The sequence below is a fragment of the Panulirus ornatus genome, chromosome 6 (genome assembly GCF_036320965.1).
Source record: "Panulirus ornatus isolate Po-2019 chromosome 6, ASM3632096v1, whole genome shotgun sequence".
In the NCBI taxonomy this organism is placed as follows: domain Eukaryota; kingdom Metazoa; phylum Arthropoda; class Malacostraca; order Decapoda; family Palinuridae; genus Panulirus; species Panulirus ornatus.
Genome location: NC_092229.1, coordinates 41702150 through 41717011, shown reverse-complemented (window position 1 = coordinate 41717011; position 14862 = coordinate 41702150). Strand labels below are relative to the sequence as shown.

The 14862-nt window shown below is 38.8% G+C and overlaps 1 protein-coding gene across 4 annotated transcripts in view; it reads left to right on the top strand.

Moving 5' to 3' along the window:
• The window catches only part of LOC139749163 (polycomb protein EED-like), a 139748-nt gene that overhangs the window by 71893 nt on the left and 52993 nt on the right, over positions 1–14862 (top strand). For all 4 annotated transcript variants that reach the window (XM_071662817.1, XM_071662818.1, XM_071662816.1 and 1 more), the window contains 2 exons: positions 138–273; positions 13641–13804. In XM_071662817.1, the coding sequence (XP_071518918.1) occupies positions 138–273; positions 13641–13804 (300 nt within the window). The remainder of the gene's footprint in view (positions 1–137; positions 274–13640; positions 13805–14862) is intronic.

Below are 14862 nucleotides of genomic sequence, written 5' to 3'. Positions count from 1 at the left end.
TGACAAAGCAAAATAAATATATATGTAAATGGAATTTTTATCTCATTATGGAAGTTTCCTTTTCATTGTGTAATTTGATAATGGTTATCTCTTGAAAGTACTTCTCTGAAATTAATTGTCAATATTTATGTCATCAGTCAGAAGAGAATTTCTACACTGTGGCATGGAGTTATGACACAGAAACTGGTCGTCCAATCCTTGCTGCTGCTGGCTCTCGGGGTGTTATACGAATATTTTCACTTGCTACAATGCAGTGTGTTAAACATTTTACAGGTAAGAGCATTCATGGAAAGTTAAACTTACTGTAATTGTAATTATAACAATGGGTTCACACCATCCTAGTCTATCACATGAGTGGAGTAACATATGAAGAAAGATTCATAGTCTGTTGATTCTGTCAAGAGTTTAGAGGTTAACTTCACCGCATGAATAGACACATGAATCTATAGTTCTGGTGTGTTAGAGTGGGTTTTGGCCATATCGAAGAAGTCTTCAGGTTGCTATGTCCAAACACACTTCCTTTAGTATGGTTCATTCACTTCATACCTTCCTGGGTCTTCTCCACAATATATCCCCTCACTTTCTCCTTCTCATTTTTTTTACCAGCTTATACATTCTATCCGCATGATCAAATCACTTCAAGGTATTTTGCTTGATAAGCTTCAACACTACACTCTAAGTCTTTCCCACTGTCTCACAATACATGTCTGTTTTACATTTCAGCATTAACTTACTTAATCCTGCTAACACCACAGGCATCCCTCAGATGGCTTATTTCACCAGTTTGATTCTTTGAGCTGTTTTTCTCAATTTCAAACTGTACTGTCCCTTAGTCCTTTTCTTACGTTTATGAACGTACTTTTCACTTTTGTAGGTCTTTGAATTGACTTCCCATTAATGTTTTCCAAAGTGCCATGTTTACATAGTATTGAACTCAAATACTTAAATATTTGAACTTCTTTTAACAGTTCCTCATTCCTTCTAAACTTGCACTTCACTCATTTGTTTTTATTTATTCTACGTAGTAGTGCAAAGTCTGCCACCAACCAGGGAGGTATGTTACTGGTTCTCCCCACCTCTGTATTTGGAGGGTTAGTGACAGCTGTGCAGTGACTCTGCACCTTATTAGTTGCCAAGTTTCAATCTTTTGGCCCTCACCCATGCATGGGCTGCTAGCTTTCATTCCATAAACACACAGGTGCTTCATCTTACTCATAACTCTCACCGGTGCATAACCTTAGATTTTCCTGAACGAGCCCAGCCATTTGTAAGTACTTCCTTCAAAATTTATTTTCCAATTCTTACCAGCATTTGATTTATTTTACCTTAATAAATTTTGTTTTCAGAAGTAACCTTAGTTGTGGTAAGATACCTGAAGTTTGGAGATGCTTTCCCAGACACAGTTGTGCAGGAAGTTTCCAGATTTATGCTAGGGTCATTTTGTGATTTTCAATCACAAAATATGTTTTGCTCTTTTGATGACATAAAATGTTTTAAACCCAAAATAAGGATTTATAAGTCATGAAATACTGGAGATTTGTTGTATTTATATTTCTAGTACTTATTTCAGCATTGCATGTACTAAGAACAATACATAAAGAAGGAGGGACCCTATACAAGGGTGATATACAAATGAAGTGTTGCACATTTTTTTCTATTGAATTTCAAACACCTTTAATTAGGTCATCATAGGCTTTAAGCTATAATTCTTTTTTGAGAGAAGATAGAAGGAAATTCAGATAGCAACAGACCACTTGGACCCTTGATGCTCTTTTTATTTGAGGAAGATATCTGAAACATATATCAGTTTGGTAAGAGTAGAAAGACATACAGATTTGAAATAGAAAAATGCTATTAGCTTTTTATGTAGCTGAGCAGGCACAAATAATATTCATGAATTTGAAGCAAAATGATTATCATCTGTTCATAGATATATCTATAGTACTGCTTTCAATCAGTGTGATTGGTAAATCATTCCATATACATTAACATTCCAGTTGAAGAAAAAGTACTCTGCCTCGTTTGAGGTAAAACATTTGTCCACAAGTTTGTAACCATTACTGCGAGTGAAAGCAGGCAAGTCTCTCCCTAAGTAGTTTGTTATATAAGAATTATCAAAGCCTTTGATGAATGTGAGTGCCTGTATTAGATTACCTCTTATCCTTCTCATTTGTGAGCTAAATGTATTTAAGTCATTTAGACTGCTCTCATAGGATTTGTTTTTCAGTCCATGAATCATTTTGGTCATTTGCCTCCATATTCTCTCCAGTTTACCTATGTCTTTTTTTTTTTTTTTTTTTTAATTAGGGTGACCAAAACTGAGCACAATTTTCAAGATGGGGACACACCAATAACTTGTAAAGAATAAGGATAATGTTCTTGAATTTAAATTCAGTAGCACTATCCAATAAATCCAAGAATTTTATTTGTCCTCTTAACTGCCTCTGTGCAATGCTTACTTGGCTTTAGATCACCAAAGCTTATTACACCCAAGCCTTTTTCCTCAGTTACCTTTTGTTGTAGCTTGCCTTTTCATTTTTGCTACTGAGAAGTAAAACTTTGCACTTATCAGTATTAAAATCCATTTGCTACCTGTGAGCCTAGTCCATCAGAGTGTCTGTGTGAATCTGCAAATGTTCAAGTTATATCCTAACTTAGTGTCATCTGCAAATTTCAGTATCTTACAATACAGCCCATCATCAATATCATTAATATTTATAAGAAAGAAAACTGGTACTAAGAATTTTTATCTTTGTTGTCATTTAACAATGCTAGGGTTTGACCTTTAAAAACAACCTTTTGTTTATAGCCAGTCAGCCAGTTTCCTAACCACCTCAGTATAACTCCATATGTGGTCTATTTTGTCTTTCTATATCTCTGATGCCCATTCCCTCCAGGAACTCTCATAAAAGGGTGGCCACAGCAAAAGAGTCTCCACTTATCTATGTCCTTACATGCCTCCCTTGCACACACCATTCCATGCATTCTTCCACCATTTCTCTCTTTCCAGCATTCCTCCACCCTATCTGCCCATGTCACAGGTGGTCTTCCTCTCACACCAACCTCTTTAATTGTACTATCAAATGCTCTCGTAAATTTCCAGTCTTGCATTCTTTCCACGTGCCCAAACCACCTCAAAGTATTGTTTCACCCTGGCATTCCCTGCCATATCACATCTCTCATACACCCCTTCCTGTGACCTAACTTTAGCTAACAACCTTTGATTGGAACTTTATCGAATGCCTTTTGAGAATCTAGATCGATGACATCACCTTCTTACATTGATTTTTTCATAAAAGTAATCAAGTAGATTTGTTAAACATGAATGATTTTATTCAAAGCCATGCTGAGGATCTTTTATTAAGCAGTGGTCTTCTAAATGGTTTACAACCTTATCTTGAATCATGGTTTCCATAAGTGTACCACCTACAGATGTTATTCTAATTAGACAATTTCTAAAGCAGTTACTTATTGCCTTTTATTGAAAAAGGGTTTTACATTTGCAAGCTTTCATTCCTCTGGAACTTTCCTCATGGCAAGTAATATATTTAAAAGAGCAGTCAAGGGTGTAGCTATCTCATATCTTGCCTCATACATTATCATCATGTAAAACTTGTGGGCTTACTGTCTTGTAAATTTTCATTCCATTTAGTGCTGATAGTGTATTCTCAATGTCAGTATGTCTCAAAACGTTTTGTTCTCCTTGCAGTGAAATTGGATATGAAACATGAGCTGTATCTTCTGTAAAAATGTGAAAAATCATTAAGTTCTTTTCTGTGGATTTGTTGTCTTGAACCAATGATTTTCAGCTATCAATGGACCAGTTGACTGGTTAATGACTCCCTTGCTTCTAAAATATCCATAAAACTCCCATAAAACTTCACACTTACGTTTCCTTTGATGTATGTCTCTTGTCAGAGCAGACTTACTTAATGTGCTTTATCTATGTTAGTTTTTATCACCGAGTTTCATATGTGCTCTTTTCTTAAACAATGGACATTTCTTTATCATACCACCATTTTAGCTTTGCATTGCAAAAGATCATGTACTATGTGTTGGCTCATAAAATGTCTGCAAAAAAACCTTATCTGCACCCCATGTATTTTCAAAGGCAATGTCACACACTCGTCTTTGGCTTTGATTACCATCTGCAAACATCTGGGCATGGAATTGGCAAGGTTCCTGAAATATTTTTGTCCATGTTTAGGGTCCATAGGGTCTTTATCTCCTTAATGAGATGAGGCAGGAAGGAAGCTCGACTTTCATCATTCCTACTGTTTTCAGTTGGGCTGAAGTCTGTATAGTTCCCAGGCCACTCCAGCAGAGTTGAATATTTTCCTCTGATAACCATTTCATCACCTTTCAAGCCTTATAGCAGAGTGTTCTATCCTGCATAAAGTGATCACAACTCGGAACCTCATAGAAAGTAAGCAGGTGATCTTCTAGTACCTTGATGTATTGCTCTCTGTTCATTTTAGTGTTTTTAGATAAGAAGTACAACCCTCTCCTACTCACAGCACCACCAAAGCAACCCAAGATCATCATGCTATCTGAGGGTTTCATCTTTGCTCTAAATGAGTCATACCAAGTGGCACCCTCCAGCCTCCTCACCCTTCCCTGCCTTACTCTTTTGTTGCTTATTATGTAATTTTTGTAATTGAGTCATTTGCATTTTATTGCTTCATAAGCAGGGGTGTGGCATATGGCTTGCAGGAGGGAATGGGATGGTCCTTTTTGCTGGCAATGTTGAATGATTCTTTGAGAGACATTTCCTAAAGTTTTTGATGGCTTTTCTTGAGTTCAGTGGCTGAGGTGCAGGGTTGCTCCAAATTTCTCATTGTAGGAGGTTATATGTAGATCTATAAGTTTTCTTTGGGCAACCAGGGATAGGTTTTGATAGTTGGATGACATTGTCAGGGAGGCCACGAGCACTGGCAAACGGCTACCTGATCATGCATTCTGAGTACCCAGTGTGCTTATGAATAGCACATGTACCCACATTTTCTTGCTTACAAGTGAGAATTTAGCCTTTCCCATCCTTAAATCCTCCTTACAGGTAAGAATAAATCATCTTGAAGCACAAGTGGAAGAAATACAGCACCCAGAAACAAAATTCCCAAAATAAAGTGGCAGCCAGGAGGAGTAAAGAAAGATCATCCTTCCTTAAATATAGCCTGGGGCACACTGAGGTGGGTTGTTGGTGCCCATACCATTAGAAACTTAAGTCTCAGCAACCAGATGTACAGTGATTTCATCCTAAGAGCATCATATGCTTTTACCCACAATAAACCTTAACCATGTTTCGCCGCTGAAAATTTATGGGGATGGACAAGGTTTTTGTGGACACTGTATATTTCCTTCACTGCTTTAAACATTTTGCTGAAGCTCTCCAAGCTATACCCACGTAACTTTCATTAATGATATCATTCCAAGTTTGCCTGACAAGAGCAATGCAAAAATCTATAAGATCTGCAAATCTAAATCTGGTATATTTTCATAGCTATCGTGATGACCAGCATTATGGATAGTGTTGAAATTTAAAAGCAATTTGCTGGCAATCACTTGTATCAAACTTCTCTCCAACTTGAACATTGATGATTAAATTCTCGTTTATACCTAGAACTAAATTTGATATATTCTCATTGAGTAGATTTCTCAACTAATTGTATTAGGGCACTGTCAAGCAGATCTAGGTAAAGCTGATTCCCCAAGCTACAAGAAAGGGATTCTCCCCACATAGATGCCATTATGTGAAAATTTCCAACTTTGATAGAATATTTTCATTGCTAATTTCTCTTGTCTGATGATTAAGTCTTTCATCTATCTCAAGTGTTTTTGCAGGGAACGTATAGATTAATTTGTTCCTTGTAAATTAATACTATTGTTATTTTCTTATGAAACTGATCTTTGATTTCCACAAGGAAGAAGTTTAGTTTATCATCAGCTGCAACAAATTTCTGTGCAAGGAGTCTCCCTTTTATCACTGCCTGGAGATCCATCTTAATCAGTTTCCCCTGCAGTACCATGTCAAATGCTTTCTGGCATTTTATATGCAAACAATACCCTCAACCTTTTCATTTGTCTGATATTAAGCTCCCTCAAGGTTCTGTACTATCCCTTACTCTCTTTTTCAATGATTTCCTCTCTTCCACAAATAACCAGGTGAACTTGAATGCTTATGGCTCAACATTGCATTCATCCACATTCTTCAATTCTGCTCCTTCTCTCATTTGATCTGCTTATCATCTTGACACAACTTCCTCAGTAAACCCAGACAGGATATCTCAATGAGGTAGATGAAATATAGTTAAGTTTAATGACTTCAAGACCAGTTTCTACCCATGTCTATCAAAAATTCCTCAACTTTTGTCTCTTCTTTGACAGCTCTGTAATTCTACTTCTTGACTTGATGAACATACTTGGTATTACTGTAACGTCCATGCTTTCTTAAAAACCCCACATTGCTGAAATGGCAAAGTCTGGCTCTTGAGAAACTGAGAGTCCTGTTTAGATGTTGAAATTTCTTCTGAACAGTTGCTCCATTTATACAAGGGATTGATTCATTCACATCTGGGGTGGTTCTAGCTCTGCATCCTCACTTGACAGAGGCGAGTCAAAAGCAGTCCATCGTAGAAGTTCCCCCAGGCTCATGTCAAAACTTGACCCTCTTACCCTGTGCAGCAGTGTTGGTTAACTTTCCCATTTCTATAGGTATTACTTTGGTTATTTCTCCCAAGAGCTGACTGCTTGTATGCTCCTACCTTAGCTAGACCATACCGTACTCGGCATTCTGCTGCATCATATGATTGTGGCCGTTGGCAACTCAAGGGTGGGCCATTTTGATAACTGTTTCCTTCCCAACATCTCGAAGCTTTGGAACTCTACCTCCTCCTATCTTTCCCAGTAACTATTACCTGGCATATTGTAAAACACAGGTTTTTCACATCGTCCAAAATTCTTAAATACTTTCCCTTGTCCCTTCTTTTTCCCTTTCATAATCTTCCCTGTATTTCAATTAAGGCCCATCCTAGATGTGGATTTTGCATGTGATTGGAGCCTCCAGTGTAAAAAAAAAATTTAAAAATCTAAGATGTTTATTATGCATGACCTTCTTTCCCAGAAACCATATTCTCTCTCACAATGTTAATTTTGCCTTTGCAAGAAATTGCCTACATGCTTTCTGATTATTTTTACCAGTTCCTTACAGGCACACTTAATAGTGAGGCTGGTCTGTGGTTCAGTGCCTCCTCTTGACCTCATTTCTTATAGACGGGTATAAAGTTTGCTATTATCCAATTCCTTGGCACTGCACCTTTATTCAGTGACATCATGAGCAGTAGTTTAAAAGGTTTTTAAAGTGTATCTACACACATCTTCAGCAAATGAAATTTCGTGAGCCATGCATGGGTGAAGACCTCTTAGTATTTTGTTGATGTCTTTACTAGATATCTAAGACCCCCATTCCATTTCATTGGAGTTAGGGTTATAGTGGTTTTCACTGAGAAAACACTTTCGATCTTTTCATTCAGATCCTTACATATCCTTACAGTCATCCTTTACCGCTCGTTCTCTTTAACCGACAGTTTACTCATGTTGAATTTATGGAAAACTTTTGGGTTTCTTTGTTTTTTGAGCACAATAGGTTTTTCAAAAATTTTTGTTCCTCCATAAAAGTCGTACTATACTTGTTCCCTGCTGTATTATGCCTTACAAACTTTGGCTGACTGGAGTGATGCCTTTATCTTTTCTGCAACACATTTTGAAGCTCCTTTGCTTGTTGACGTCTTTTATTGATCCATTCCTCTGTCTTTAACTATCCCTGAATATTTAAGGCTACAGGTACCCAGGTTCCTCTCTTCATTATACATTTCACAACTTTTCACCCCAGTACTTAGGTTTCAGGTAACTGAAATGAATATCATTTCCCAATTTATGTTAACATAGAAACTGTTAGTTTCCACAGTTAAATATTTCCTCTTTAAATGCTGTCTCATCTTGGCTCTTTTAACTTATTCAGTTACCACATGATCAAACTAAAGCATTGCATGATCACTTTTTTCAATTGATTTATCACAATATATTCTGATTATGAAGGTAAGATCTTGTAATGAGAGCAAGAAGTTGAGAGGTATTCAGTAGCCAAAACAGGTTTTGAGGGCTTAGATTCCAATTAGTAAATTAAATGAGGAATATGTCCAAGTTATCATGTTATCATAAGGTATTTCCTCTGGGAAGAGTTTCTTCAACTGTGTACTCCAAAAATTGTGTCATCAGCATGTTAAAGTGGTCAGAGCATGGGGCCTAAAAGCAGGGGTTTTGTTTTCACATAGCCCACTAATGATAGGATAAGGATATACTAGATGATCTTACCTGAAATGAAGAGCTGTAAGCACACCAACAACATCCTGACTCTTGTGTATTAACAGAAAGCAACCAGCATTGCTGTGGATCCACATGAGGACCATTAAGTTTCTAATGATGAACACCCTCATGTGTATTATATAACTGAAGATACACCAAAAAAAAAAAAGTTTGGCCTCAGGAAATAATGAAAATAAACTGAAGAACATGTGATATGAATCTTATGTTTTGGTTGAATAAATAAATAAATTTCATGAACAGAGATTTTGTCAATCCTTCAGTATTTACTAGACTGATCTTTGTGTTTACTGGCATGTTACTAGAATCTAGTTTTTGGTCCGGACATTTAAAAGCCTTCTCATGTTTTTTGTTACATCACTTGAGTAGCAAGTCACATTCAGAGCATTTGAAATTTTAAAAGCTTGAGCTTTGGGTTTTATCTTGTGTTTCATAACACATTTTTTTCCCACTATAGACATGTTTAACGTATTTGGTTGACCAAGACACATTATTCATGGAAGATAGTTAGGGGTTCTCTTTTTTCCTGTCCAGAGACCGTACAGTCTTTCTCCTCGCCACCCTCTCCATATATAGATTGAACAGTCATGGTGACATCACACACCTTTGCTGCAAATCTGCTGCAAATCAGCCTTCACCTGGATCCACTCACCCTCCTTTTTTACTTACATGAACACACACCTTTCTTTGTTGATAAAAATGTGTTACATATTTGTAACACATATGGGTAAAATTGAAAGTTGATGGAGAGAGGTGGGTGATTATTGGTGCATATGCACCTGGGCATGAGAAGAAAGATCATGAGAGGCAAGTGTTTTGGGAGCAGCTAAATGAGTGTGTTAGCGGTTTTGGTGCACGAGACCGGGTTATAGTGATGGGTGATTTGAATGCAAAGGTGAGTAATGTGGCAGTTGAGGGAATAATTGGTATGCATGGGGTGTTCAGTGTTGTAAATGGAAATGGTGAAGAGCTTGTAGATTTATGTGCTGAAAAAAGGACTGATGATTGGGAATACCTGGTTTAAAAAGCGAGATATACATAGGTATACTTATGTAAGTAGGAGAGATGGCCAGAGAGCGTTATTGGATTACGTGTTAATTGACAGGTGTGCGAAAGAGAGACTTTTGGATGTCAATGTGCTGAGAGGTGCAACTGGAGGGATGTCTGATCATTATCTTGTGGAGGCTAAGGTGAAGATTAGTATGGGTTTTCAGAAAAGAAGAGTGAATGTTGGGGTGAAGAAGGTGGTGAGAGTAAGTGAGCTTGGGAAGGAGACCTGTGTGAAGAAGTATCAGGAGAGACTGTGTACAGAATGGAAAAAGGTGAGAACAATGGAAGTAAGGGGAGTGGGGGAGGAATGGGATGTATTTAGGGAATCAGTGATGGATTGCGCAAAAGATGCTTGTGGCATGAGAAGAGTGGGAGGTGGGCTGTTTAGAAAGGGTAGTGAGTGGTGGGATGAAGAAGTAAGAGTATTAGTGAAAGAGAAGAGAGAGGCATTTGGACGATTTTTGCAGAGAAAAAATGCAATTGAGTGGGAGAAGTATAAAAGAAAGAGACAGGAGGTCAAGAGAAAGGTGCAAGAGGTGAAAAAAAGGGCAAATGAGAGTTGGGGTGAGAGACTATCAGTAAATTTTAGGGAGAATAAAAAGATGTTCTGGAAGGAGGTAAATAGGGTGCGTAAGACAAGGGAGCAAATGGGAACTTCAGTGAAGGGCGTAAATGGGGAGGTGATAACAAGTAGTGGTGATGTGAGAAGGAGATGGAATGAGTATTTTGAAGGTTTGTTGAATGTGTCTGATGACAGAGTGGCAGATATAGGGTGTTTGGGTCGAGGTGGTGTGCAAAGTGAGAGGGTTAGGGAAAATGATTTGGTAAACAGAGAAGAGGTAGTAAAAGCTTTGCGGAAGATGAAAGCCGGCAAGGCAGCAGGTTTGGATGGTATTGCAGTGGAATTTATTAAAAAAGGGGGTGACTGTATTGTTGACTGGTTGGTAAGTTTATTTAATGTATGTATGACTCATGGTGAGGTGCCTGAGGATTGGCGGAATGCGTGCATAGTGCCATTGTACAAAGGCAAAGGGGATAAGAGTGAGTGCTCAAATTACAGAGGTATAAGTTTGTTGAGTATTCCTGGTAAATTATATGGGAGGGTATTGATTGAGAGGGTGAAGGCATGTACAGAGCATCAGATTGGGGAAGAGCAGTGTGGTTTCAGAAGTGGTAGAGGATGTGTGGATCAGGTGTTTGCTTTGAAGAATGTATGTGAGAAATACTTAGAAAAGCAAATGGATTTGTATGTAGCATTTATGGATCTGGAGAAGGCATATGATAGAGTTGATAGAGATGCTCTGTGGAAGGTACTAAGAATATATGGTGTGGGAGGAAAGTTGTTAGAAGCAGTGAAAAGTTTTTATCGAGGATGTAAGGCATGTGTACGTGTAGGAAGAGAGGAAAGTGATTGGTTCTCAGTGAATGTAGGTTTGCGGCAGGGGTGTGTGATGTCTCCATGGTTGTTTAATTTGTTTATGGATGGGGTTGTTAGGGAGGTAAATGCAAGAGTCTTGGAAAGAGGGGCAAGTATGAAGTCTGTTGGGGATGAGAGAGCTTGGGAAGTGAGTCAGTTGTTGTTCGCTGATGATACAGCGCTGGTGGCTGATTCATGTGAGAAACTGCAGAAGCTGGTGACGGAGTTTGGTAAAGTGTGTGGAAGAAGAAAGTTAAGAGTAAATGTGAATAAGAGCAAGGTTATTAGGTACAGTAGGGTTGAGGGTCAAGTCGATTGGGAGGTGAGTTTGAATGGAGAAAAACTGGAGGAAGTGAAGTGTTTTAGATATCTGGGAGTGGATCTGTCAGCGGATGGAACCATGGAAGCGGAAGTGGATCATAGGGTGGGGGAGGGGGCGAAAATTTTGGGAGCCTTGAAAAATGTGTGGAAGTCGAGAACATTATCCCGGAAAGCAAAAATGGGTATGTTTGAAGGAATAGTAGTTCCAACAATGTTGTATGGTTGCGAGGCGTGGGCTATGGATAGAGTTGTGCGCAGGAGGATGGATGTGCTGGAAATGAGATGTTTGAGGACAATGTGTGGTGTTAGGTGGTTTGATCGAGTAAGTAACGTAAGGGTAAGAGAGATGTGTGGAAATAAAAAGAGCGTGGTTGAGAGAGCAGAAGAGGGTGTTTTGAAATGGTTTGGGCACATGGAGAGAATGAGTGAGGAAAGATTGACCAAGAGGATATATGTGTCGGAGGTGGAGGGAACGAGGAGAAGAGGGAGACCAAATTGGAGGTGGAAAGATGGAGTGAAAAGGATTTTGTGTGATCGGGGCCTGAACATGCAGGAGGGTGAAAGGAGGGCAAGGAATAGAATGAATTGGAGCGATGTGGTTTACAGGGGTTGACGTGCTGTCAGTGGATTGAATCAAGGCATGTGAAGCGTCCGGGGTAAACCATGGAAAGCTGTGTAGGTATGTATATTTGCGTGTGTGGACGTATGTATATACATGTGTATGGGGAGGGTTGGGCCATTTCTTTCGTCTGTTTCCTTGCGCTACCTCGCAAACGCGGGAGACAGCGACAAAGTATAAAAAAAAAAAAAAAAAAAAAAAAAAAAATTATCAAGCCTATCCCATGCTTTCTCCTGATCCAAAAATGCTACATACATGCCCTTCTGTTTCTCATAAGTATTTCTGATGCACATTCTTCAAAGGAAACACCTGATCCACACAATCTCTGCCACTCCTGAAATCACTTTGGTCCTCCCCACTCTGATGCTCTGTGCATTCCATCACCCTGTCAGTTACCACTTTCCGTTACTACTTTCAAGATACTCTGTCTATCCTATCTATATCTCTGATGCTTGCTCACACTTGGAACTCCATCGAGGGGGTGTCCATGACAATAGTCTCCATAACTAGTGAACTCCAGTTTTCTTCTTGGTCTCAGTTTAGTGCCTCATCCTTGACATGCAAATGGCAGAGGGCAACTTTAGTGCAGTGTTTGCAGAGGCTCCTACCTAATGTTCTTACTGACTGCTACCTAATGCTCCAATCTACTACTACTGCTTAATGGTCCTGCATAGGTTTTCCGTACTATTGCTCCTACCATATTGCCAAAAGGCAGGGATATCGCATATTGCTTACCACTGGAAAATCTAGAGTTAAGAAGAAAGCTATGTGAGTTGAAGTGTTGTCAAATATGTGACAAGAAGAGATCACATGTTTGTGGACAGAATGCTAGTCCATGTGTGGGTGAGGCAGAAAGAAAAGACTGCTATCTGGGTCAAACTAGTGTAACTTGACATCCACTAAAGTGCTGGCTTACCATGCAGCTGACACTAAACCTAGGCAGGTAGTACTAGTAATATACCTCCCTAATCATTGACTACCTACCAGCTACTACCTACTCTCAATAAACTTATACCTCTGTACTTTGAACACTCGTCTTTCTTCCCCTTGCCTCTATCCCATGGCATTATACAGCTATTCTTGAGGCACCTTACCATGATGCATACATACATTGAAAATCTTTGCTAGCTTCACTATATCCTCTCTGGCAATCTTGCCACATTTCATATCTGGAGGACTTTACCCACTACCTGTATCTTTTCTCTTAACCACTTCCCATGACTTTCACTTTGCATACTTCCCTGATCTAAACACTACATCATCAAACTTGTTATCAAACATTCAACAAACTCACTCCATCTCGTCTTCACCTTATCTCCACCTGTTACCGTTTTCCCATTTGCCCTATTCACTGATATTCCCACTTTTTTGCTTGCATTATAAACCTTCTTCAAAAACATTGTTGTTTTCCCTGAAGTTTGCTGGTACAGGGAATGTCTTTAGTATGGAATAGTTAGAAACAAGCTGTTGTCAGACTAGCAATTTTTCCAGAGTAGAGAGAGTAAACATTTCCAAGGATCCTGAAAATTTAGCTAGCAGCAGTTATGCAAGCCAGTTTTATAAATAGAATACAGTTGTGTAGTTCACAGCAATGTTATGCTAACATCCATTGTGATAAGATTTAAAAAAGATTAATTATCTGACTCCTTCCCTTATTACACTAAGTGTATTCTAGATAGTTGTTGACATCATGTCTCACATATTGCTCCTTAAAAATATTTTTATTTAGAGTTTGGTTATGTTGCAGTTTTAATGAAAATTATGCCTGTCATTATTGAGTTTATGATGAGGAACTCTCACAACTTCACAATATTCCCATTTTTATAAACCAGATTTTTTCACTTTTTCATGAAGGTCATGGGAATGCCATCAACGAGCTGAAGTTCCATCCTCGTGACCCCAATTTACTTCTGTCAGTCAGCAAAGATCATGCTCTGAGGATGTGGAATATTCGTACTGACATTCTGGTGGCAACTTTCGGTGGTGTAGAAGCACACAGAGATGAAGTGCTAAGTGCTGTAAGTAGATTGCTATAATTTTGAAATATATCTATAACTACAATTGTGCATAAGATTTATTTGAAGTCTTGTCAGATTATTAGACCTGACCCTTATGGATGCATCAGAAATGTGTGATGTGTTTGTAATCATCTTTAAGACTGAGTCTTGATGTGTGTGGTATGCATGGCCCTAGTGCTGATACAGTTCTACTTTGACATACTTGCCACTGCCAATTATACTAAGAGGGTGATGGAAGGATTAGTGGAATAAGCTTTGAGGTATCATGCCCTTGTTACTCAGGAGGGTGAGAGGTGTCCATACAACAGAATGACTTGGATTGATTCAGGAATGGGGAGGGGGGGGCATTGATATGAACTAGTAGGATGAATCAGGACGTGTGAAGCAATAATGGCAGCCATGAAATAGTGTGGAGCTTGGCTACGGATGGTAAGTGCAGGATTGATGATATTTTCATAACATGAGAGGGTATTTGTAGATGGTCATTGATTGTGTCTTCCTAACCATACCTTTTAAATGTAGGTAACAGGGAACAAATATGAAAAGAAACTGATGGAATGGGCAGCAAGACCAGGAATATTAGACATAAGAGGATACACACCCCTGCAAATGTAAATAATGACACTCGAGCAAAGCCCTAGAAAATGCATACAATAAGGAAACCATCAAGGTTGATATTTATGACTGTGAAACTAAATGACAGAACTCCAAACTAAATTGGAAGTCTTATGATTTTTTTTTTCATACTTGTGAGGAACAGATAAAGAAAGGATGCAATTGTTCACATCCATTCTCTAGTTCTCATTTATTGTGAGCTAGCACTGGGAAACAGACGAAGAATGGCCCATCCACTCATATACACACACCTCGCCACACATGGATAACATCCCCCTCCCCCCTCATGCATTACCTCGCACACATGAGGGGGGGAGGGGGATGTTATTCCATGTGTGGCGAGGTGGCGATGGGAAAGAATAAAGGCAGACAGTATGAATTATGTACATGTGTATATATGTATATGTCTGTGTGTGTATATGTATGTGTACATTGAGATGTAT